Source organism: Ambystoma mexicanum, chromosome 1q (assembly GCF_040938575.1).
Source record: "Ambystoma mexicanum isolate Mex_15411 chromosome 1q, UKY_AmexF1_1, whole genome shotgun sequence".
In the NCBI taxonomy this organism is placed as follows: domain Eukaryota; kingdom Metazoa; phylum Chordata; class Amphibia; order Caudata; family Ambystomatidae; genus Ambystoma; species Ambystoma mexicanum.
This window is the reverse complement of record NC_090922.1, coordinates 768601674-768628521: the sequence shown is the minus strand read 5'-3', so window position 1 is coordinate 768628521 and position 26848 is coordinate 768601674. Positions and strand designations below refer to the sequence as shown.

At 44.8% G+C, this 26848-nt stretch overlaps 1 protein-coding gene across 4 annotated transcripts in view; it reads left to right on the top strand.

The window, feature by feature from the left end:
- The window catches only part of GLRX2 (glutaredoxin 2), a 363657-nt gene that overhangs the window by 76779 nt on the left and 260030 nt on the right, over positions 1-26848 (top strand). For 2 of the 4 annotated variants that reach the window (XM_069641353.1, XM_069641354.1), the window contains 2 exons: positions 16823-16982; positions 17860-17923. In XM_069641353.1, the coding sequence (XP_069497454.1) occupies positions 17861-17923 (63 nt within the window). In that variant the 5' untranslated portion in view covers positions 16823-16982; position 17860. The remainder of the gene's footprint in view (positions 1-16822; positions 16983-17859; positions 17924-26848) is intronic. The other 2 variants (XM_069641356.1, XM_069641355.1) reach the window with 1 other exon arrangement.

Here is a 26848-nt window from a genome sequence, read left to right as displayed (position 1 = left end):
TGTAAGAAGCCTAAAGAAAGCATGAGGAAGGGAGATATTTCCCCTGGCATCTGTAACCACAGTGAGGTCTGAGTGAGACCAAGAGAAGGGAACCATTCTGAACATTTTGAATTGTAACTTTGCTTTCTTTAGAGCCAGAGAACTTTGCTACTTTGGAACTTTGTTTATTTTTATACCATTTTGAACTTTGAGAATTAGAGTTTTGACACAACAATGGACTTAACTTTATCTTGACCTCCTGATAACCCGCTTTAAGATTTGTGTTGCGGCAGGGAAGCCCCTCTTAGCATTACAGCTAATGAGGCTTTTCCCCACCCTGCATTTTTTCTTTAATAAAAGTCTGTATCCAGAAAAATGCTACCCTTGTGTCCGAGTCTTATTGCTACACCCTCACAGTACATAACTTAGCAATTTATTTTAGTATCCCGTTCTGGCATTTCATTAGCCCAACTGATTGTGGGTGATATGGACAGTAGACCTTCTATTGTATGGTATTTTGCATAGCGCCTAAGTCAGTTTTCTCATAAAATGTATCCCTCTGTCACTATTTGCGTATACTCCAGACCTATGAATACAATTGAATAGTAAAGCCTTCAGAACTGTATGTCTCCCTCTCAACCAATGTAGAGACAACATTGACTATAAACGCCACATATACGAAGCATGCTACTTTTTGATTTAAATAAAATCACATTGCAGATGGGGTCCTCTCGGCAGTGTGCGCTTTGCTGCACATTACTTGTCTTTCTAGTAGCCTGATGCTGCCATACATCTTCAAACCAACTTGCGATTTATGAACATCCTCTGGCAAACCATTCACTTTTCATCCGGTCTACCATTACTTGTTGTGTACGCAATGTAGCATGTACACAAAATATTCCTGTAACTCTTTGTGAACAACTAAACGTTGAGCGGGAGAATGCAGCAGTTTACTGCTATGACCAGAGCATCCTGCTTTTTTCCAGGCATTATTCTGTGTATCTGGCACTTGCTCCTGCAACACTGACAATTGCTCTGGTATTTTAAATGGTCTCTTTTGACTGCACTGGCCTCTGAGACATCTTCTCTGCCAAGGTCTCAAGGGAAAGGGCAGTCCATTTGCTGTTTAATCAGCAAGTGCATTGACTTTGCTTATGTCCTCTCGTGGGGCGTGATGGGCAGTGCACTTGCTGACCGCCATTTCTTATGGAAGCCTTATTGATTCACATAGTTTGCATTTTTTACAGTCCTGTTCCTCACCACCCGGGGGCATGGCAATGTGTACCTAGGATTTAATATTGGGCGATGAACAAGAGTAATGTTTGCAGAATTCAGAAATATTAATTTCTATTTAATTGTGATACAGGCAAGTGTTTTGGTTTTCAATAACCAGGGAGTTGCAGTGTGTGGGACCACTGGCATGTGGGGCTTCCCCAATACTATATTCTTCAAACTTTGGACAGCCATCCCAGCTCTGCAACTGACCGAAGGCAAGGTGGTAACCCATCCTCGACTGTGTCTAATGTGCCATAGTATACGATTGAATGGTTCAGCACTGTGTGCTTCTGAGTCAGCACCATTTTTGCATTAGCCCTTTTTAATGGCAATTTTAAGGTGCATGGTTTCTTATAATCTTGCAGCGTGAGAGCAGGGGAACTTGTTAAAGCATGTTTTATTCATACAAATGCCCTTTCTGCTTCCTTTTGTCTGAGGTTCAAAATTGATGGGAGCTGGGAGGTATTCAGCTACTGCTTCTATCCTAGGAGATCCTGGTTAGCTTAAAACCAACAGTTACTGGGAACTACCTTTTGGGTCCCTAAACCAACTATTGCTTTACAAACATGCATATCTGACATGTAACGGAGTGTTTGAGAATGAGCATAAAGAAAAATGAGGACACATTTAAATATAACGGCGATACTTAATGGGCAAAAGTTCTTGTGGAATTTTTAGATGTGCAGTGCACAGGTCTACTCACTCCTGGTTCCCTAGTGGTCGCTCCTGCCTGCAGGGTGATTGATGCCGGACGCTCAGGGGCTGGTTTTAGTCCTTGCTCATCGAATCTGAATTTCGAACCTTGTAATTGCCATTGGAGGGGTTCGGGTGTATTCCATTGGAACATTACTTTCAGAGTTGTAGACCGTCCCACCTGAAAATGTGAATATCGTCCAGATCTTTCTTTCAAGCTTGGATAAAAAGCGTTGGGCTTTTGGTGTATGCCTGTGGGAATTGGGTCCACGTAATATGTCGACCTAGCTGGGGGGCGTGGGGGAAACAAACCAATATTGGCTGTGGAGTGTAAACTACTGATGACAGTAGGCGGCATAAACAACAGTATGGTTACAGGGTTTGGAAAAACTGGGAATTATGGTAACGCCACTGCTTTTTACTGCTTGTAAGTACCAAACAAACTTATACACGTTCCGTCCAGGTTTTATAATGGCTAAAAGTGGCGTATTACAAGAGCTTGTTGTTGGTTTCTATATCCTCTGAATAAAAAATGAATTTATTGCTATACATATTACTCCTTCCACCTCTGGTTTCATTGGCTATTGGGGCTACCTGGGTAGGGGATTACTTGAATCTATTTCAATCCATGCTGGCTTACAATTGCACATTAAACCCACATATTTCACATGCTGAGACAACCTCTCCTGGGGCACTTAACGCTAAAAAGTTTTACATTTTTGCCTTCCTAACATAGTTAATGGTCTCTTTTAGCGGTTCAGAAACAGGGTTCATTGAGTTATTAGAAATGCTGACCACCTGTCCAGTTTCAGAGAATAAACTTCTTTAAAATATTCACTCTGTGTCTATTAGACACTCCACCTCATTACCATTAATCTTACAATTTAACATACAGTGGCCTACTGGCGTTAATGCATTAATGCTTGCAATATGACATTAGCCCCCTTCACAGTGCAACCTGTTGTAGTTGTCAAGTTTGGAAAACAAGAGGTGACAGCATTATATGCAAATTGAATTGCATGGGGACCGCCAACATTAATAGTGCCTTTGGGATGGTTAAGGCCATCCAGACTGCTTCGTTTTCAAACTCTTCTGTGACTTTACCATGGTGGCTATATAAAGCTCCGCCTTCATGCAGTACATGCAGGCATTGCAGGATTCCAACCTGGACGGACCTTGTCGAGCTCCTGCTCTACCTTCAAGAGAAAGAAAAAAGGTTGATGGAACGCAAAACTGAAGATAATTTGTGGCAGACTGTTGGGGAGAGTTCTCTGTAAAGGCTAATTTCCCAAACCTAGTGAGTCCCCCAGCAGTTTTGCTGGATTTTTGGGGTTTCTTTTTTTTCTCCTGCTAAGAGTGAGACTCTTTCTCCCACTCTTATGCATGATTTGAGAATGTCCTTTGAATGTGTTTTATGGGCTATGGGGTCTTTTACTCCATAGGGCTTCATGTGTTTTTGGTATGTGTGTTACACAGCACCCTCAGTGCAGTAACACAGGGGTGTCATAGTGACCCCCAAACATAGACTCCATACCCTGGGACTGACTACTGTCTCCCAGGGCATGTAAAGTCACCGTTGGCTTTACTAGTCTCAAACTGTGAACAGAACCAGTACAAACCATCATATTGTGGAAGTACTGGTAAGGGGTAATTAGATTGCCCCTGGGTCTGTTTTTCAAGGGGGCACTGTCCAGTCCCCCCCTTGTCGAGTTTCTGGCTGGTGGAAGTGTATACCAAACGAAATATTCCACCAGAATATTTCTTATGGGATTTTCCCATTGATTTTAAACGCACCACTTTTTGGTGCAATGTTAAAGATACTGCTGGGTTATTTATTCAATATTAATTCCCTGGTTGGGTCTTTGCCAGGACTCTGTTTTAAAATGGCGTTTGTGTTCGCCTCTGAAACTCTAACCCCAGTCGAGCCCTTTGTTCCACTTTTTGGCGGGCTTCTGCACAGGAGTTGTTCAGGAGCTGGTTTCTACAATCTAGACGCAGAGCCTGCTTTCAACCCCTTTTCTCCTATGCCTCATTCGTCAACGTTTGCATCTGGTCTGTCAAGATTTTCATGACCCGCTTTAAAAAGTGGGTGCACAGACTGGTCGGCAGGAGTCACCTTCCCACCACCGCTCTGTCTCCTGCTATAAATTCTTCATCTGCACCACCATCTCTAGCAGCTGCATCCCATCCTGGGATTTTTTCGGCAGAGCCGGCACCTGTTCCAGCGATCGTTACTCCTCCTGTGATGATACTCCTTGACTTGAGTTTACCATTTCTTCTCCCGACGGTTCTTCAACCTGGCCTCAACTTAGCGTAACGTGTGCACCGCTCCAACTCATGATGTGCCCCACCTTCCCCCAAACTGGCTATTGAGGCCTGGGAGAACGCATTGGTGGCACACCTTGGTCAGTACCCATAGTTTTCCTTTGCCCGTTTTGCTCTCCTTGATGTGTGTTGGTTTTCTTTTCTTTTTTTTTTTTTACAATTGAAAAGAAAAAACCAATTCCCTTCAAAACATTTTCTGTGTTATTTTACCTTACTGGTTTTCTTTTTCCCTCCGCCCTGTCTTCATTCCATTATCTCCCAATCCAGCAATTCCTTTCACAACGATTTTATAAGTTAAAAAGAAAAATGAGTATTGTAGATTTAAAAATAATCACAATCTTGGATGCAACATTTATATATGATTGTGTCACAGAAGAGAAAATTGAGGTGTTTCATCCAACATTGTGACATTGGCAGTTGTTTCAGCTGAGTAAAAGTGTCATTGAGTTTCAGTACAACGGAGCGATGTTCACATGCTTAACATGCAATAGAATCCTAATGGGTGGATTGGGGGGGCCGCTAACCAATCTGGATGCTCAGAACACTTGCTTTACTGTATGGTACAAGCCGCTTTCAGAGCAGCCTGGGAAGTGTAAGGGTGCAGAAGGAGTGGACTGACACACAGGTGGCATAGTGATTGCGATAGACCTTTATTTAGAATAAAAACAAAGAGAAAACATATCTGTTCCTATATCTATGCGGGTTTCCCTGCCTCAACCAAAAGTGTGAATGGGTCTGTCAGGATGTCTTTGTAACTTGAAGAGTCCACCGTCCTGTTTCAAAACGTCCCCATCTCTGTCCCTTGCACTTATAACTGAACTAAAAAGTTGTGCCAATGTTCTTGGTCCAGGGAGCGCTGTTGTGCAGCGATCGGATGAGGACGTGAGCCTCTGACGCGGCCACTGACATCCTGCAGAATAAATCCTGTTCCCCTGGCTAAATCACAAGGGAATTTTCACATCTGCTACCGGCGGAAGGTGGATGTTAAAAAAGGAATCCCCTGATTAACTGCTCAGTTGGCGCAGGCAAGGAGGACAGCGCCATCTTGTGCTGAGGAATGTTGTGCCGGCGGTGCCAACTGAGGCTGTCTGCACACTGAAGAACTGAAGAAAATGCCTGCAGGTTTGCCGTGTGATTTTCCCCCCCCATCCCCCTCCCTCAGTAATAAAACAAGCCGGCTCGCCCGCCCTGCACACTGACATTGGGCGGAAGGACGGTGCCAGAGACAGCATCTGCTGGCCCGGTGAAGGGAGCGGGTGAACTGGGCGCTGGAGCAGACCGCCACCGGAGCAGACCGCCACCTCCACTCCCCCCGACCCCCCCCCCCCCCCAGGGCACGCACTGGGACGCTGAGTGCCTGGGTTGGCACACAGTAAGCTGAGGCATTTGGGTGCGCTCGCTCAGCTGATGGCACAGAAAGCACAGACCTGGCCTGCAGTGGTGACAACAGCCTGATAATCAAGGCAGGAAGCATGGGAGCGAGACTGTGCCCTCGCGAGTGCACAGAGGGACAGACAACAACTAAACGTGTCAGCCGTAGTAGCCACTGCATGGGTTCGCTCACTGGCATTGACATCAAAGTGACCGGGGACCAGGACAGCAGCGGTGATCTGAGCACCATAAAAAGCTGGCAGTCAAGGCTTTATACAGCAGATGAGTGTGCTGTATCTGCGACACCTGGACCAGCCCCAAACCCATTTACACAACGGAGAGGGTTACATAGACTGTCTGCCCCCACTGCCACATGCTCGATACCACAGCTGGTGGTTGGACCCTCGTCCCCAAACTTGCTTGAGGACAGCAACGGGCAGCACCTGATACCTGCACTCGCTGTTTTGGGGGGGGGGGGAAGGAGAGGTGGGGAGGGTTTCGGTCCCTCATTAAGCTGAAGACATAGCAGGGGCGGGGATGCATGGACCCTTGCTGAGATAGTGTGGCTGAGAAGACCTGTGGGGTGGTGGGTTCTGGGACCCAGTGGTGAAGGCAGCGCGTGGTATCCTGGGCAGTGGGAGCTCCCATCTGCGGCTTACAACTGACACCAGAGGATTTATGGCACGAGGGATGAGCACAGATGTACTGGATGCAGTGGAAGACATATAAAAAGAAGAGGAACTCTGTGTAGTTGGGGGTGTTGCTGCACAGGTGTGCCAGAAGCTGTGAAGGGCCCCCTGCAGATCACCTAACCATGGAACCATAGTGCACAGGAACAATACGTACGCTATAAGGCCCTGGCACAAGCAAGTGGGGTGGTGGAGGAGGGACGGCTCCCAGATGAACTACGTGCAGCACAATTGCTAAAGACAAAGCTAAAAATACAGGGCTACAAAGCAAGATGGACTATTATACAGTGGGTGCCCCCCACTCCTCCATGACTCGTGCCCCGGGGATGGCTGACACGAGAGAGGAGATGGAAGACTCAGATCTTACTGTGCAACATCATGGGTGCCATAGGGGAGTCCATATCGCCCGTTGAGTAGACTATTGGTGGCCTCTCGACGGAAGTGTCCTTCCTACGGTAAGATCTATGGAACCTGGCTTCGACAGTTGGCGAGACTGAGCAGCGCATCTCTGACTCAAAGGATGCGATCAAGGAGTTAGACAAGCAACTGGCAACAGTAACCCAGAAACTCACGCACCAGGAAAACGGAGCATAAGATAGCGAAGGAAGAGCACACCGTAATAATATTCATATCCTTGGAGGAGCCCAGCATGGAACAATTGTTGGCAGAATTGTTTGCTCCAAAGATTTTCTTGAAATACTTTTCTGTCAAAGGGGCGCATAGGATCCCAACTGGGAGTCTCATCACGCAATAATCGCATGGCTCTTGTGCTTCCGTGGCCGCGATGCCCTACTGAAATGACCCGAGTCAATGGTCCCATTACATACAGTGGCTACCAAATCTGATTTTTCTTTTCAGAGTTACACCAGGGAGTTCCAGAAAGCACACCTATTGTTTGACTCAGTCACTTTTTGACTGCACTTTCCTTCCTAGCACAACTTAAGGTGTACCACGATGGGACCGTACACCTCAACAATCCCCAGGAAGGGTGTGCATGACTGGAAACTCAACTTCTGTTAATGCCTAAACCTCATCCGCCAAGCAGGCGACCACATAAAGATCCAGATCGGGGCCAGTCCCTAGTCCTGTTCGAATCACAGACCATCAAACAGTCCGCTCCTGCAGAGCCCGTGCTTTAGACCGCAGGCAACGAATGACTACGCAGCCAGGATGGCACCGGCTCACACCTGGACGAGATGGATATAGGGAAAGTGTTAATAGGCTGCCGACAGAGGATTGCAAGGGCTGTGTCAACAGACACCCCACAGGCGGGTGATGTTTTTCTGCACCAGTTTGTTGCAGTGTTAGGGCGACGGGTGCTTCATGTTGGGGAGAAAGTACGGGAGGGACATGGGGTGGTTTCCCCAGAACCACTGGTTGAGCGGGTGGTTTGGGGAGGGTGTTAAAGTTGCTTCTTTTTGGCAGTTTAGCTTGGGGCATCTGTGTGTGATGGGGCAAGTGATATGGACTGGTGGTCTGACAGGTTCTAGGGAGGGGGTGGGCCTTATGGCTGAGGCGATTCTAATCGCACATTCTTGGGGGCGACACCCCTTAAAGGGGGTTTTTCTGCTTACGTGGAATGTAAACTGGTTGGATTCCAGCATCAAACAGCACTTGGGGCTTCAGTTTCTCAATGGGTATCCCCTGGGCATTGCGTTTCTGACTGAAACACACCTCTCTGGGACAGAATCTAAGCTTTTACACAGTGGCTTTTCATGCGGGATTCTCGAAGGGGCACGAGGTACACTGATACATAAAAGGATTCCCTTCCAGCTCAAAGAGGTCCAGGTGGACCTTAGGGACAGATATGTTTTAGTGCAAGGGGAACTGTGGGGGGGCACTTGGGGCATCATGGCTATCTACGCTCCTCCTCCTCTCACACTCAAACTATTTAACAACATCCAAGCCCTGATACTCCAAACCCAAGCTGACATGCGGGTACTGGGGGGGGGGAGGACTTAAACAAGGTCATGGACCTGGGGTAGGATTGGCCGCATATTGGCATAAGAAACCCAGCCCTCGACATCACGCTGTGATCCTTTGCCACTGTAGTGGGTCTGGTTGATACTTGGAGAATGCTACACAAGTCCGAAGCGGGGTACTCGTTTTTCTCTAATGCGCATGGCTCCATGTCGCATATTGCCTACTTGTTCATCCCCCAGGTGTCATACATAGGCTTCTATCAGCGAAACTTCTGGCCCGGGGGGTCTCCGATCACTCTCTACTCCTTATGGAGCTCAAGAACGGGCATGCAAGATCCACGGCGATGTGGTGCCTTAACGCGTATTACCTAGGGGTCCCAGACATTATGGAAGGCTTGTCCTGTAAAACGATGGAATATTTCACCATGAATGAGGGGTTGATGGATAGCCCAGTCACACCCTGGGAGGGCTACAAATATATACTTGCGGGAGAAACAATATCACTGGTTGTGGCCACACACATCTTTGATTAATGGGGAGGCCAAGGTCCTAGCGAGGGTTCTAGCTAACCGCCTTCTTGGGGTAATAGACTCGCTGAAACACCCGGAGCAATGTGGGTTCATGCCCTCAGATCCATACGCCTGAACCTCTGCAGGGTTCAATTTGCCCTCAGCCAAGCCTCAGTAATACCGGAATTGGTGGCTTTTCTGGCTGCAGACTTCGAGAAGGTGTTCAACTCCGTCAGCTGGGCGTCTCTTTGGGAGATCATAGACCTCATCGGGTTTAGGGAAAATGTTCACAAATGGGTTCACTTGCTCTACACCTCCCCTGATGCAGTGGTCTGAGTCAATGGGGTATCCTCTGGGGGTTTCACCCTGGGGCGAGGGACGAGGCAGGGTTATCCCCTCTGCCCCTTGCTGGTCACTCTGGCCATAGAGCTGCTTGTGATTAAACTGCAGACTGTCCCAGACTGGGCAAGACTGAAGTGGCCTGGGGGGGGGAGAAATAGGAGGGAGGAGACAGGGTCTTGCTTTATGCTGACAACTTTTTAATCTACATGAGCAGCCCTGAGGTCTCCTGTCAAGTCGTGACCAGAGTTCTATTGGAATACCAGAGGTTTAGTGGGCTTAAGATAAATTGCCTGAAGTCGGTGCTCTTCCTGCTGTGGGGGCAGAGGGGGTGCGCGCACTCGCGGTCTATCAGCCGCAACTGCGCTTATCTAGTCTCGGTCTCTGGATTTAAATATCTTGGCATTTATGTGAGCCCAAGCTCATCAGATTTCAGTAATGTACAAATTTGCCTCCGACACTGTTTATTGGCAAGCTCTCACACTGACTCTGCTGGGCAAGGCAACACTTTTTAAATTGTGGAACTCTCTAGGTTTCTTTAAGTGCTACAAAATGCCCCATTTCTGGTTCCTGCATTAATTTGTGTCATGATTGAGAGCACGCTGTGTGTCTGTTGTGGGGGGAGAGGGAAGACAGCCATGCATCGCTCTCAGAATGCTACAGCACTCCATACGGGATAGAGGGTTGGGACTGCCATGTCTATGGAGGTATTACTGGGCCATGCAACGTGGGGCAGTGAACGACTGGTTACATGGGGATCAGAGGCTCCCACATGTGTTGATTGCAAGGGGGTGGATGGGAGAGAGGCCACCCAGATAAGTGCTCTATGAGGGCGAGCCCCAGGGGAGGGCCCTTCCTCTGATTATACGCCAGACCTGGCAGGTATGGGTTGATATGTATCCGTATATAGGGTGGGGAGAACACCAAAGCTGGACCAACCCGTCTGGAACAGTAGACATCTCCTGGAAATATGCATAATGGGTCTTCAGGAACTGGGAGGGACGAGGGGTAAAAGCTCTGGCCGATGTGGTGCAAGATGGGCAATGCATCCTATTTGAGTCATTGCAGGATACATTTGGGTTGCCAGGGAGTGAACACTACAGGCATATGCATCTGGCTCATGCTATCCGATCCTATTTCCCTTCCCTAGGAGAGGTTTCCAAGTGCTCACCTATAGAAGCCAACATTTTCCCTGACTGCATTGCTACCAAGGTCACTGCAGCATTGTATCGGGTGATAACGACATTTAGGGCCCAGAAGCTGTCCCGACTCAGGGACAGATGGGAGAGAGATATCGCACCACTAGACTCAGAAGAATGGGTTGAGGGACTCGTGTTCCCACGGGAGGTCGGAATTGCAGCCAGTCTCTGCCTTATGCAGTATAAAATACTGCATTGCATATATTACTCGCAAACAGCTCTGGCCCTGCTGGGGTGCAACAGACCAAGTAGACTGTCTGCGATTGTGGGATGGCGGGGAGGGACCTTTTTCCATACGTTATGAGAGTGTACACAAATCCAAATATTCTGGGCGAAGTGTTTCTGCAGGTTGACCACATTACTTGGGTCTCATGTCCCCTGTGATCCTAAACTGGCAATACTTGGAATCTGGGGTGAAGCAGGGTTCAACAAATTTGAAATTCTTGTCTGTCACATGGAGGGTGGCAAAGAGGGAGGATTATCTGCAGAAATTCACAGATGCATGTCCCTTGAGAGGCGGGTATACAATGCTAGGTGTTACCCCAGAAAATTTCAGACATTGTGTGGTTGGTGGGAGCGGGAGGGTTGAGATATGCAGTTGGGATTATTTTTTGCCTTCACCCTGAGCCTTTTATTCAGATGTTTTGCCACCAATAGTTGTCTCCTCTGCTACTGCACTGTAATTCAGTGAATGTAAGATGGAAGATGTTCTATCATGCATTGTCATCTGGTTGTCATGCTTTACTTAAAAAAATAAAAATAAACCGTTAGATAAAAATTTAAAAAAACGTTCTTGGTCCAGGAGAATGACTCCCTGCGCCTTTACTGGATGGCACAGTCCTGGTTGTAATTTTCTCGCCAAGGGTAATGACTCCCTTCCCATGGTTTTGATACTTCACACACAAAAGGATTGCTAATCCTTTAACTTGCTGTGCCAGAAAGTTTACTATTTCTTTACTCCGGGGGAAAAACTCCCTTCCCCTAGATCACTGGTTTGTTCCTCCTTGTGTGCTCAACTACCAAGAGAATTACTTCCTTCTCCTGGCCTTTCTCAGGTTTACCTCACAGTTCATAACACCACAGGGGAAGGTCTCCCTTCCCCTTTTCCCCCACCTCTTCCCCTTCCCCTTCCCTTTCCCTTTTTATATACTTGGTTTCACAGTTCAGCCCTCTACTGGTTTGTTCCAGCAGACCTGGTTGACGCTCCTGCCAGATACTGCCCCAAAGAAGATGACTTGTATTGATCTTAACTTGTGGGTGCTGGTCCCAGACCCATATCTCTACTACTTTGATTTGACAGACGTGGGTTGCTTTCCTGCCTGGTACTGCCACGAGGAAGATGACTTGCATTATGTTTCTGTTCTTGTGTTCTCGACCCTTCCTTGGTGGTCAGTGGCTTTACTTGACCCCCAGCATGAACGAGGTTCCCACCAATTCTCTGTGGGTTTCTGTGCGGGTCTCAGACACTTCTGTGGTGGTCAGTGATCTCTGTTCCCACTAGGATGAAGGAGTTTATCCCTGAGGCTATGCGTGGCTCTCCACTCCACAACGTCGGGTCTCCAGCGTTCCCCGTTACTGCTTTCCAACCAGGATGCGTCATTGGATCTTCCAGGGTTCATAATTCTTCCCACCAGCCTCCTTGGTCCTCTTCTGTTCCGACCGGCCTTCTCCAGTGTCTCCTCCAGCACCTCTGACTTTGAACGGTTTTGGTACCATCACTAGACCTAATGGTCCACTTCCTCCTCTGCTACTTTGTCAACGTCTAGCGTTCTCTCATTTGACAGGTTCAAATCTCCCAGTAGCTGTCGCGGCCTCCTGACTTACGTGGTAGAAGACGCTAAAACCTTCAGTTTCCTTATTATAGGGCTTGTTCTGCACTTGCGTAACGTCTGTCTTTGTTGTTAATGGCTCTGTAGTGTTCGTTATGCTTCTTGTGAGCCAACTTATCTCAGGTCTTTTAGTTTCATCAGTCTTTCAGGCACTGCCGTAATACCTGGGTATGTTATCAGTAGTGGTTAAATCTTCAGTTTTGCAGAGATGCATGGAAGTGTTGGGTAAGGTATTGGGGTCTATACTGTAGGGACGCGTGTAGGGTGTTGGATGAGGGGTGTTGTACCGCATTCTCCCTAGTTGGTTGTCATTATCCTTGGAGGTGGAAGTCTCTCCCCATGAGATCCTCCCGGTCACCTAACCTCTCTGGCCAGATGGGGAGGGGCTCCCATTTCATCTCATCACCCGTGTAGTTTCCGACATGGGTGCTTATTGGTGTTTTTCTTCGCAACAAAAAAAAAAAGCGTTCCTTGGCTGTGCGGTCCAGTGCCACGCAGTGCTGCTTTCCTTTCCCTAAAGTCAGTTTTCATGTTGCTAACATCCCAGTCATCAACAGTGAAAATGGGACTTCCAGGACACCAGCACTGCACTGTGCCAGGCTGCGCAGGCAAGGTAAGTTTTTTAAAATGTATTTATTTATTTTTAATTTTTTTTATTTACAAAAAAAGACCACTATTACAAAAGAAAAGACACCATTAGCCCCTGTGTAGGCAACTACACGGGTGCTAATGGCGATATTAAACTTTGCGACGTGTGATCCTGCCGATAACGGCACCACCATCTGCGTTAAGGGACCCTCTTTGCAATCGGGTCCCTTAACTTTGGCAGTGGGCCGTTATTGACCAGGTAGGCCCACTGCCTCGTTTAACATTACCTCAACAAAACATAGTGAATAATGATTTGCACTTTGAATAAGCCGCCAGGAAATAAATGTGCGTGTGTGGGGGAAGGATTTGAACTGAAAATGTGTGCGGTCTACAGGTAGTGACTGTGCAGAGATGAACAGAAACCATTTGATCAAACATTGCAACTTCTTTCACAATGTACTTGCTGAACATGTTGAGTCACGGCTTTATACCAGTGATTTGCAATGAAATTTAAAATAAGTAGAAACATTAATATTAGTCTTATGAATTAGCGATGAAGTGTGTTGGCGGCAAGGATAGGGACTGAAACAATTTGGTGTGTCATTGGTTTGTGTGTGTGCAGAGAACAAAATATTGGAGCAAACATCTGTTTAAAATGTTTTGGGCGAGCTGTGATTGCTCAATGGGCATCGCAGTGTTAAAGTGTAAAGGGCTCTCGGAAGTTCCACTACTGCTATTGCTTTTGAATCTGAGCAGTGTTCATGGTGTTACCAAAAATCTCTGATTGGATCTCTGATTGGGATGTCAAAAGTGCCTTTCCTGTCCTTGTTTCCCTTAACTTTTCTTCTCTCATACACTTTGTTGTGGAATGCGTTTTGTGGTTATTTTTCTATAGTCTTTTTTCAGGTTTCTTTTTTTGTGGTTTTATTCCATAGTGTTTGACTTGGGGATTTTCATTTTAAACATTTAGTGTGGATTTCATTTTACATTTGAATTAATTTTATTAGCATCTGGTTTTACAACTGAAAACCTTAAGCTTTTGTCAAAATCTCACATGCAGTATAATCATTTAAAAAGGTTTAAGCATTAACATCAAGAGAAGTCAAAAAATAGTAATTTACAATGGAAGCAAGAAAATGAAGGACAACAAAAAAGAAATAAAAGTACAAAATTGAATATACAAGTTCCCCCTTCCCAAAAAAACTGCCTCTTGTCAGCAGAGGCCTGTTTGTTAATGTACATAGTAGTTCAATTTTGTCAGCATGAACCCGCCTTTTGCTGTATCATTGAGAACACTTCTTTCAGGTAGGCTAAAAGGGCAAGTGTCATTGAGATACTATTTCCTTGTAAGAACTCTGACCACCATTCCTCTATTGATCTTGTCATATACGGTGTAATGAATTTACCCAACCATTTACTTCTCTCTTGTGTTAGGCTGGGACACAGCAAGGTCAGATGGTGCAAGGTCTCTCTTTGCCCTTTGCACAGGCGTAATCTCTGAGTTTTCTCTTTTCTTGCTTCCAGAAGTTCTTTAGTAGGCATCAGATTCATCCGGAATCCCATCAAATCTGTTCTTCGTCGATAACATAGACATTTTTTCAAATATTGCTGCAAATTTCCTCTTGATTTTTAGTGTTGGAGCCTGAGGAGCCACACATAACCTTCAACAGGAGGAGGTTGTCCTGCATGAGGCAATTGAGTGGGTGGTTGTGTCAGAATAGCAGGCAGAGGAAGTGACTTTAGTGGACCAGCCACAAACACCTCACTGGTACCACCTTAGCACATGCCGTTGTCTTTCCCCGTGATGGGAATGTTCTTGTCTGCCAGGAGGCAAGTCATTTGGAGATTGAGGAGCACTTTTGTTTTTTTAGGACCTATGCAGTGGCAGAGATGCTGCACAGTGCAGGGTCAATTTATGGGCTGCATGTAGTTTGTCCAGCATTTGACAAGTCTGCCCTGGAACTAGCTGCAGAATAATTTCAGAGCCCGTTTGTGGAGCCAGGCCCCACGGATAGAGGGGGTAGCACTATGCCTTTGCCATGTCTGTAGCTGCTATTGCACATCCAGCTGATGCTTGAATGGCTTATACGAGTGTGACGGAGATGGATGGCTTGCCCCCTTGAGCATAAACTGCAGTGGTACATGTGTTTCACTGCCAAAGGGCAGAAGGGACATTGATGGTGTGCTATCAGTCAGTTTGTTGGGCAAGTTTTGTGACTTGAGATAAGGCATGGCCAGTGCATGAAAACCACTGCCCATAGATTTTTTTTTTTTTTTGTTTTCCTTTTATTTTTGGATAGGAGTAGTTTTTGTCAATAAGCTTCTCATTTTTTGATGTTTTTCCCCCCACAAATAAAGTGTAATCTTTCTTTGTTGTTTTTTCCTCCTACCCCCCAACACTGTCCGCCTTTATCCAGAATTATTTCCAAAACCACCACCAAGATTAACTTTAATAATGATTAAAGTGTATGAAATCGGTCTTTTCCCTTGTTTAAAGTTGCAATGATTTATTTTCCAAGTTAAAAGAAAAGGAGGAAAAGAAAATTCTCCCGTTTGCATATCGTGGTGTGATTACTGTTTCTGAAATATAAAATGCGTGGTATGTGTATATATAATCAAGGAACATTTTTTAAGTGCAGTTAAATGTCTAAACATAACGCAACTAATCCCTTGAAATTCAGCGCATTTGGGAAACTCGGGAATGGCTTAATTTGTTGCGTTCCTGTTGACCTTGTGGGGGGATATGGCATTTTGTGGGATATCAACGGGAACGCGCGAGTCAAGATGGTCTTCTTTTTTTGTTTTTCCAATGTGCAGAAATTCAAGGGTTTTGTTGCGCTATGTTTAGTCACTTTAACCGCACTTAAAGTTTTTCCTTGAATTTCAAGGGTATTGTTATACCACAGTTTATTTTGGCACCACTGTCTAGTCAGTGGGCACGGACGGCCACTGGCCTACGGTCGTACCCACTGTATTTTTTTAAAACACTAAAGGCCCAGTGGCACGGCCTTCGGCTGTGCCCAGTGTAGTTTTTAAATCACTGCCCAGCAGTGCCCACTGTATTCTTTTTGTGCACCACTGTCCTTCAGCCGTGTATATTTTAAATCAGTAACGTGGGTGAAATTGGCCCTTGCGCCTTCCGGAAATTGAGCCAACGCATCGTGTCCAAGATGTTTCGTACCTGGTCCGATTCTGTCCAGGAGTTTTAGCTGTGCGCTTGAGAGAAAAAAAGTTTTTTGTTCATTATGGGAAAATGAATGGGGGACTAGCTGAAACCATGTTTTTTTTTTTTTTTACTTTCTTGATAACTTTATTTCTTAATGGATCTTTTCAGCCAAATCTGTCATGATTCAAGTTATTAGCAATTCATTCTTCGGGTTTCCCATGGAACTCAATACTCAACTATAGTGCGGTGGCTGCCACACTATAATATTTAGATGGGCATATTGTGCGCAGTAATAGAAATGCAATATGACCAGTCTATATGTCATGGCATAAACGGCAAAAACATTTTTGTATTGACCAAGAGAATGACAAATACTTGGTTCATAGGGTCTTCATGCTCTAGGTAAAGATAATTCTGTTGCACAAAGTTGATATATATTCCTTTGTATTATTAACGTTATAACTTTCAAATGTCTAACTGTATTGGCTCGTGACTGGCATTTACTTGACCTTTAGCATAAGCATTGCCCTTTGACGTATGATGGAACTAGGTTTTCATTGCTCAAAGTGACATTTACCTTTTGTTTTATCTTTCATTTTCACAACACATTTCCTCTCATTTATGTTACTGCACTTCTACGGACTGCACTAAAGACACGATTACCCTGCTGTTTAGACGTCTTAACCATAGAGACTTCGTTTCAATAGATCTCAGAGCCAATGTTACTACTTTAGGGACCCAATGTGGTAGGATGGGCTTTTCATTTAAAAGGCACCTATTTGAAGACCGAGTTATCAAGGGACTGCAATATCTCTATCTTTGTAAATACTAATTAATTACTGACTGGATCATGTGTTTCTCACTATCATGTTTGAAAAAAGACTTTGTGAAGTGTAGACAAACCTCGCATTTGACTCCATAAACTCTATTTTTCTTAGGTGGCGTATTATTTTTATTTTCTATTAAAAGAATGCACCTCTCACAGTTGTGATCCACTCTACCAGTTACGTCTTATATATCGAGATACTCCACCCAACTACCCTGGGGGCATTCTACGTAGAGTACAAGACAGTTTGGAGGACCAAGGCATACTTTGAGGTAATGACACCCACGCTTCAGAGTTTATATTTGCACTGCATCCAGTTTAGCTTGTGGTCAGACAGAGAGAAGTGTCGAGGCCCAAACATGGCAGCCACAGTTCCATAGGCTATACATTTCTGTGTGCCTGCGATTTTTGGCTTTCTTGATACGGGGGGGGGGGGGATCATGATTATTCTTAGTTTAAATGTCTATCTTAATAGTTTATGAAGTCGAATGTATTTCTTTTATTGGAGACTGCCTTTGCTTTTTCATTTTTTTTTTCTCCCAGCTTAATCGAATGGTGTATTTTTATTTTTCTCACAATTTGTATTGTATATATTGTTGCAAACGCTATGCCAGGGTTTCTGTGTTAAAGAAAATATATAATGTCTCGGAACCATATGTCCCAACTGGATCCAATAGAAACTAGCATTTCTTAAATGTTACCAGGAGCGGATATGGTAGTTCTCCCCCACTACTTTAACCAGCCTTAGGATTTTTATTGGAGGTAGGGCCGTCGTGCATATGCCAATTGACCGTTTCCAAATGGTTTTTATTGGATCTTATTGCGGACCCGTGGTTTTTGTGTGTATTTCCTGAATTGCTATAAAGATGGTTTCAGTGGGAATTGTTTTATCGCGCTGTGCGCTGCGCCACTCTTCAGCACACGTCCCTGCGAGCACCACTGTTTCCCTCCCTCGCCGCACCCTTCTTGCAGACCCTCTTTTACACTGCCTTTACCAAAACATAACGATTGGCTTGACCAGTGATTGTTTTGGTCAGGGTGCTGGTACTTGGTAGGAGGATCAATTTGTCCATGTTCGTAAACAGTTAATAATTGATGGGAATGGGGGGCACACTTCACCTCTTACACATTACTGTCTTGTTTCTTCAGCATGGGGAACAGCGCTTCCAGCAGTCGCAAGCTCTTGGACGCTGGGGCAGTGAAGCTTGTAGAGGTAAGTGAAATCATCTCTTCTGGGATTTGCAGTCTCCGCATGTACTAAGTTTGTGGGTCTAGAGACAGTCGCCAAATCGGCAAGCTTTCCCAGGTTTGTCAGTAGATTATCGTTTTAGTTGTTCATAGGCGTGCAAAAGGCATTGGCTGATTCAGCTACATGGTGACAGAAATGTAACAACTAACATTCGTTTTAATTTAAATTGATCCTCGTTTTGCACCTCTTCCTAATGGATGTTTCAGGGAGTTACTGCAGTGCAGGTTCCTAGTGGGTATAGTAAATGATGTGCACTTCGCTCCAATTAAGATTTTTGGGTGGCATTATTTTATCCACTACTTTTGAAATTTGGGAGTAAAATGATTTTTCAGTTAGTAAACAAGTCTCACTGCCAACTTTTTATTTTTTTATTTTTTAGTCCGGTAAAAGTGTGTTTTATTTGGAAACCTAGGTGTTTCTTTCTGGTTTGTTCCTACTTTCTTTGTGCCCAGTAATTACCATAAGCAAGCTTTCAGACAATTGTAAGATCAGCTAACACTTGAATACAGTTCCTCTGTATGGTATGTGTTGCAAACACCTCTTCTGAAGACAGCAGTACGGTTGACAGCAGGGGGCTGCCATCGGTCTATCTGTTAGGCTCCCACTTTTTTGGGGAGCATTTCCCTAATTATAGGGAGTAAAACGGATAAGTCTTATTAAACCTTAGAAACGACTCTGAAATATTAGGAGATAGTTCTCACATTTGTTGTTGCAGGAACTATGTGTACCTAGAGAAATGTCAAATATCTTGGCGCTAAATAACAAGTCCAGGATAACCTCCAAAGAAAGTCAAAATAATGTTTTCCCCCAGCTCAGTTTTTTTTTAATTGAACCTTTTCTTTGATCAAAATTTAAATACAAATGATGATACCTAAAATGAATGAGACATGAAACATACTGACGTATGACATGTTCTGGTTATGCAACAAATAAGTGGAAGAGATAACAATCATTAGTAGTGAAAAACTTGCAAAATTCCAAATCGATGTTGAGTTTTAGGTTAGTATAGCATCAGTTGTAGTTAAATCAATGCAATAAAAGCACTACATTTAAAAATGGATCCTAAAATAAACTTAGTCACGAGGAAATAATAAGAAAGCTAATTCTTCGTTGTTAGGACATAGACTGTATATTGTTAGTAGAATTTGAGGCAAGCGCTCTTAGTAGACACAAATATCAACCCTGTATGTTTAGCCTTGTGGGTGCATGATGGACAGTGTTGGACTGGGACAAGAAATGGGCCCGGACACCAAAAATAAAGTGGCCCACTCCTCGTCTCAAAAAAGTGGGCCACCCCTCGCCTCAAAAAAGGTGGCCCTCAAACCATCATCCGTGAATCGCGTCAATTCACGACTTAAAAGAAAATGCTACGTATGGAGGGTTCATGTCAGTTGCATCACAACACAACTCATAAAATAACATTACTTTGCATACAGTTCTGTGACAGGGTCCATCCACAGCTCCGAGGCGCAGGAGTGGCATGAACCAACCAACCCCACTCCGGTTTTGGGACCTGCTGCAAGTCTATGCTTATACAGGGCTCCGCAACCCCAGCAGGGAAGGAGGGTTGGATAGGAAGGGGGGGGGGGAGTAGGGGAATTGGAATGAGGTATAGGGAGAGGTTATGGATAGGTTGGGGATGTTAGGGTAATGTTTTGATCACTGCGCTCACTTCTAGCATGCTGTTACACTCATACAAACGCACGTCTCTTCTAGTGACTCTACACACACGTACAATATCGCTATAGCACTATACAAAGGCACAGCAACATAATAAACGCATGATTTAGTGCAGCACTTGGCTTAGGTTAGTTGTCACCAGAGTGTCCCTTGTTGTCTCCTGTGATTTCCTTGTGCCAGGATGTGTCGTAGTAGCTTTTCAAATGCTGCAATAAAGTGCTACAATTGGTGCACATATCAAACACTGTCACATGTTGCTGTTCACATGCTTGTACACATGCAAGATGTTTAGGGTTGCATGTGGCTCTGGTAAGTGGTGGTAAAGTGTTAGTGCATGCAAGAGTAAGCAGTAATAGTAATGGGAAGGTGTTCCGAATTGTGTCCACAGCTAGCAATCAGGCACGCTATCCAATGATTTATGGTGGTGCGCGTGGCTAGGAAGCGCTGATTAGTGTTGTGCTCTGTTACGTGGCATGCAGTCTTACTGGTACAGTTACTTTTGTAGGAAGCAGGTTCCAGTTGTCTGTCTGGTGGGGCTGGCTGGGCCCCTGCGTGACCACACTGCTCCCCGTGCTTCTGCAGAGCGCTGCAGCACTTATCTGTGTTGGGCGAGGGTCCGGGATTTTGTTCCGGTGGGGCGGGGCTCCTCGCAATGATATTAAGCCGGAGTTGCTCTGAGACATGTCTTCTCAGCAAGAGGACTTGAGCACAGGCACTGTGCCTTTGTTCCTGGGTACACACGATGGGGCCAGGTGCTGTTGGGAAACAGTTTGCTAGGTGTTTGCCCTACAAAAAGGGCAGAGAGAAGTCTTCTAAAAGTCTGGATTTTCCATTTGGGGTGCATTTTAGTTGTTGCTGTGTCTTTGGCACTATTACAATGTCTTTGGCCTGACTATATATATATATATATATATATATATTGCTTGCTTGCCTTTCTTGCTTGTTGGGTGGCGCCTCCCCTCGTCCCCCAGCCCCATCATCTGTGGAAAGTCTTTTTCTGTTGAAAGTCATGTAGCTGGCCTGGACTTCATATACTGTCCCCACTGATGTTAACACTGTCTTGATGAACAGTAATGTCTTCACAGAAACTTAATGATTATAAGAATTGTGTCACCCTTCCCACTTTGGTCTTCGATTGGACACATCATCATGGTTTCAGAGTACATGATGTATTGCACATTTCAACAGAACCAAGTCAAGGTCCTAGTGATTGAAGTGATATGGTCAATTGTGAATCCTGCAGGTGCCATACAGTACGTTTTTAAGATGTTATTTGGTGACTTATCCAAACTTAAATGTTTTGTTTTACTTTAAAAGACGATATTAGGCTGTTTGCCTTCAAGAAATGTGGTTTGGCAAATCAATCTAAGAACATTGTTGCATGCGTTGAAAAGCTGGCTCTAAAGTCTTCGTGGAAATCCTTAAAAATCACTCAATCAAGAGGTCCTTCAACAATGCACTTTTTTGTGCAATCAGGTCGATTATGTCCGAATTTTGCAATTGGACAAGCAAAGTCCGCTCCACAGGCATGAGCATAAAGGCTTCAAGGTTGTCCTGGCAGAGGTGGTTTCTTAGGTGGGTTTTAATATTCTTCAATTTCGAAAAAATTATTTCACATGCTACCTTTGGTAAGGATAAGGTCAAGATGAACTTGTATGCCAAATACAATTGCCGGTAAGCACTACTAAAAGGTTCATACCTTTTTAGAATTGCATAGCAACATATTGCACAGTTACGGCATGTATTGCATTTCTGTACTAAATGTTTAGGTAGCTCTCCAAATTCTTCTAGTGCTGGATATTCACTGCGTAGGGCTTTAAAGGCATACTCTTCCGGTAGTGTCCTCCTCAGTTTAGTCCACTTGCTTGCAAAGTCTGAGAGTTCTTCCCTTAACCCCTGTAGTGTTATGGCGTCCTCCAGTCTTTCAAGCAAGGAGCAAATATTTGTAAGAGCATTGTCGGGTAGACTTTCATTGAAATTTTTGGGATCCAGGCATGCTAGATCTGCGGCAAGAGATGAGTGGGTTTTAAAAAGACTAGTTAGGCTTTGAAGAATGTTGTGCATAATGGCATTATGTACAGTAACTCTAAACTGGTCTTTAGCCAAGGTGGTTGGCTCATCCCTTGCATTCATTCCAGGCATCCTCTTTTTGTGGGACACTCCCCCCTCTGGAAGTGCAGTTTCCACTCCTTTATCATAACCTCTCTTCCAAGCCCACGTTTGCCCATTCTGCAAATTGTTCAGCTGCAGAATACACAGAATCAACATTTCTTGACTGTGCTGCGAGCGCTTTTCTAGTGTCCGAGACCGTTCTTTGTGCCTGGAGGATGTCCATTCCACTTGTCTGGAGGTACTTGGATAATGGGGTTGTCGAATTAAATACTCTGAGATATATCTGGGCTGTGAGCACTGTGTTTGGAATTTGCACAGAGCCTCAGAAAAGTTTAAAGCTTGGTAACGGACTTTTGCATTGAATTTATCTGTATTTGAGCCAATATTATTGAGTGCAACAACCACATCAATGAACATTGCTTTGTTTGGTTTATTAAAGGAGCCAACAACTTTCCATAGTGCTGCATCCTTTGCCCACCACCTTGTTCCTATTATTTGGATTGTGCAGTTGGTTACTGCTAATAGGCGTTCATGTACAGTGTCAGTGACATATCTAATAATTATAGAGCACTGATCAGTAACACTCACATCTTGGGTTGAGTCTGTCTGAATGGAAAATGTTCCTGCTTCCTTTATTTCTTGACAGATTACCATTTTGATCAGTTTGGAAATGGCTTCAATCACATACCCAACTGTAGTCTTTGACGTGAAGGTCACAGAAGCACCCCGTCCTTGCCCAGTTTTCTTTTTGGATTTGGTTTGAATGGCCTCAATATGTTCCTTTCAAGGTCTGTCTTATTTACTTAGGAGCAGAAGGATTAAGGATTTCAAGGATGTTGCCATGATCCAGCTCTTTGTTATCCAGCTCGGACATGGACTCTGATTTCACACGAAAACTGAGGGCCCTTTTCCAAATGTCTTTTACAACGTCAATGACGCGCTCCAATATGTCTTTGTCCGATTTGCTCACTTCGAGCTAATTTCTGTCGGTGAAAGAGTAAACCGCCTATGTCGACCCCTGAAAAGTTCAACATATATGAATCTGTGCACCTCTGGTGACATTGGCCTGCCTCATGTTCTGCAATGCGCTGGTAAATACGCCTCCAGTTTTTCATCCCGTTGATGAACAGACCCCTCTCTCCACGTTTAGTAAACACTAAACAAACGGCAAAAAAGGGCCTTTTGTATTTGAGTAACTTAACCAATACCATTTTCCCCCATCTTTCCTGCAAAAGGCTAAGCTTGCTTTAATGTGTCTGTGTTTGGGAGGTTGAATTGGATAATGCTGAAAGAAATAGGAACGTTGATCTGGTTTTGGACGTTGAAACAAATTGTCTGCCACCTGTAGGTCATCTTTCCCTGCTCTGTGCTTCACACCCTTGTTCCCAGAGTCTTCAGTATGTTGTAAAGCAGATAAAGATTCTTGCGAATGACTAGTACCTGCCACTTCCTCTGGGGGGATGATTTTGTCTCCAGTTATTTCTGGCAGACTTGTTTCTGACACTTCCTCTGTGGGGGAATCTTCAACTGTTTGTGTCAGACTGGTACCACCACCGGCTGCCACTTCCTCGAATCGGAGAGCCTCAATTATTTCTGGCAGACTTGATTCCGACACTTCCTCTCGGGGGGCACATTCAATGATTGCTGACATTGTAGTTGCTGCAGCATCTGCCTCTGAGATGTCTCCAATAACTGCAGACACTCTGGCTTCTAGTCTTCTCACATCTTGAGCTCTTGTTGATGGGTCCAGTGAAGAACCAGGTTTAACACTTGTACCAGAAGAAGATGGCTGGTCACCCTCATCCACTTTTCTCCCAGCAATACCACGTGAGATTTTGATGGACTGACCTGCAAACAGATATTCATTTTTTTGGTTTTGCAGGATTTCTGCTTCAATTCGCTTTTTCTTCTTTTTTCTTAGTTTTACTTCTCCTCCCTTTCTTTTTTTAAAATCCATTTCTCTCCTAAAAAATAGAATTAGTTTAATTGTGCATCGGATTCCTACCTTTATCACAGTACGTCTAAGTAACTTGGCTGTCAACATCCAAAATATCCTTTCATTAAGAGGAAACAAGTGCTTGTCAGCATTTTCAGAATTGACTGTTTTCCAGCCTCACCATAACCTCCCTCCCCAAAAAAGAGAACAATATCCAGCGGGGCCTATAAAATGCTGAGTTTAACAGTAATCCAGTCCCATGGCATGGTAAATGACCTGGATGCATGCATGTTATTTCTCCTGGCCAGCAGTGGCCTGGACGTTCTATTATGGTATGACGTCTCAGAAAAAAATAGCCAAAAAGGAAAGCTGCATTGTAATTAACTTATGAAAAACACCAAAGGTGCATGCAGCAACATACATAAAGCAAGTGAATTCCTGCTGCATGCTCACGTTTGTGTAATCCTCCTACCCTCCACCCCAGTGTTTGAGAGCGGTATAATCCAGGTTTTCCTTTTGCCCTAGCGCACATTAGGTCTGGATGCAATGCAAATTCACAATAACAAAACTTAGTCAGATGATTGAAAGGGGAGGAATAGGATGTGAGTTCTGCCTGGCCACTGTGCTGCTTATAGGCTGGACTGGAGCCTAGGATGGCCGTGCTGGTGGGAAGACAACAGGTGTGCATAATAAAGGCTGCCAAAGTGGTTTGAGTGTGCTATACAGGACCACCTTACATTGCACTGCATTGAAGATATACAGTCACTAGTGGTTACTTACCCACAGGGATGGGCTTGTCTAGCTGGCTGTTGCTGGTAGCTCTGCGCTAAGGCCTTCCTAGAAAGGATACTTGAACAGCGACCTGCCTGCAAAAAAGAAACCAGGTAAAGATGACGAAAAACCCAATAAACACAGCATATATCATATAAATACAGTGCATGGCTTGGAACAAAGAGATGGCCGCAGAAGCATCCTTCAATAGCCAGGGGCTAAACCATAGATGGTCTGTCACAAAAAAAGGAGTAGAGCATCCAGGTCCATAAAGGCTGTATACAAATTGTCAAATTGAGCTAAAAAAAACAATAGAGGATGATTTGTGATGTGTTGATGTATTCATTGTTTCATTTGGAGGTTGATGTATTACTTGTTTCATCTCTGGGGATAGACGGCCAAAGGGGGGTGTTCAGCGCCCTACCAAATGAAAAACAAACCTTGGCAATGCCAACAGTTTGGCCTTTTGTTTATATATGAGAAAGGCATTTGCGAGGCGGTTTTAACTGCCGATTGATGATGGCAGGTGCAAAATTGTGGGAGTACTCGGGTAACTAATAGCACCGGCAGGGAAAATGCCTTATTCTTTCTATACAAGCCAAAACTGTTGGCTTTGCCAATGCTTGTTTTTAAGAAGACTTCAGTCAAGGACATGCAATAAGCTTATAATTTGAGTGGCTGAAGGCAAACCTGGCAAGACATTTGTATTATACTAGTAGCACTTTAATGCTTCGTTTAAGTCATTAACTCTCAGAAAACTGCTTTGCAAAAATACTGCCAGGAACTTCGAGTGCAAAGTTTGAAGGTAAGGTTTGATTAAAGCGAGGTGAAAGAGTTCCCATGAGGTGGTATTTTGGGCGTGGCAGGCCAGGAACTGGGTGGGAATGGCCATAGGGATGAGCGTGGCTATGGGCACTCAATGGGTGGGCAAATAAACCACACCTACAAGCTTTGTGTCCCTCCTCATGTCATTTTTCCCTAGCTGTACTCTAATGCAATAGTTTCAGCTTATAGGTGGTGCAATAGCCAACTAACAAGAGGACCCTGGAGAAATATAAGACCATTACCAAGTGGCACTAAAAAGAGTAACTAAGCACTTTGACTTTAAAGGCGACATACTCGAGCACCATGTGATATTCCACAAGTGCCTGCAAAAAACAGGTCAGACTATGGATGACTTTGTGAATTGCTGTGGAAAGCAGCAAGCACGGTAAGCACCCGCCAATTTGGAAGACAACAGGTAAAATGCAGAGGCGCCTTTCAGTTCTGCGGTACGGGAGAGGGAAAACGGATACAGACAAAAAATAATCACACAGGCTGCGCAGTGTGTGGAAGAAGCAACAGTGCACTGGGTAAAAACAATGTACAGATGACCTGCAAAAACAGAATGCACAAAATTCAACATGGTGAGGAGAAAGTAAAGAGGGTGCACATATTGGATGCACCAAAGACAGAAGGCACAAGAAAGGGCACTACTGCTGCAGCAGCGACACACACATCACAGGCAGTAGAGAACGCCCTGCCAAAGGCAAGACTGGTGCCAACTGCCAGAAAGTAGGACATTTTACCAATGTCTGGAAAAGCAAAACAGTGGAAGTAGAAAGCAATAGCAGCAGCTGCAAACAAGATGAAGACAGCAGCAAACAACCCCACCATGTAGAGTAGTAAGAATACAGGCTGCGAAAACCAAATGCAAGTGCACGACCAAGCCCATGTGTTTCGCAGTATTCAATAGGCAAGGGCAACATGATGGTTCACTCAGGTTCAAACCCCACCCCCTAGGTTCACCCCTGCTGCCCTCACTCTCAAAAGCAAAATCTGGATTGGAAAGAAGTCATTGATCAAAATAAACTCTAAACCTGGAACGCGCACCTAGCAGCAAAACTGCAAATACTTCAAAGACAGGGTGACCAGTGACCACTGAAAAAATACATTACAACCAAAGGGGGCTCGGACTGTAAACTCGGTGTGCCAAGGAAACCTTACCTAAAGCTAGACCCAATGTCCCAGAACAGGCGCAACGTCAGTCACTCGAGAAACCAAGAACTAGTCATGAAGCAGGACAAGGCGTTCAGACCCATTGCAGGAACTCTAAAAGGGTAAATTCACACAATCCAACAAAAGAAAATGCAATAACCCAAAACTAAAGGTGAGACCAGTGCCTACCAAGATGGCACTCGGCAAAGAAGGAGCTTGAGTAATCACTCTCTGAATTAACTTATGACAGCACGGAGAGACACACTCCCAGTTCCCTGCCCCCTCTTTTGTCCACCTGGTTTTGTCGTGTTGGTGTAACCAATGTCAGGACAACACAGGTAGAGAGGAGCAGATCATGATGACCATGCCATGACCCGTGCCCCTGGCCCTCACTGGCAAGTCAGCCTTCCAGT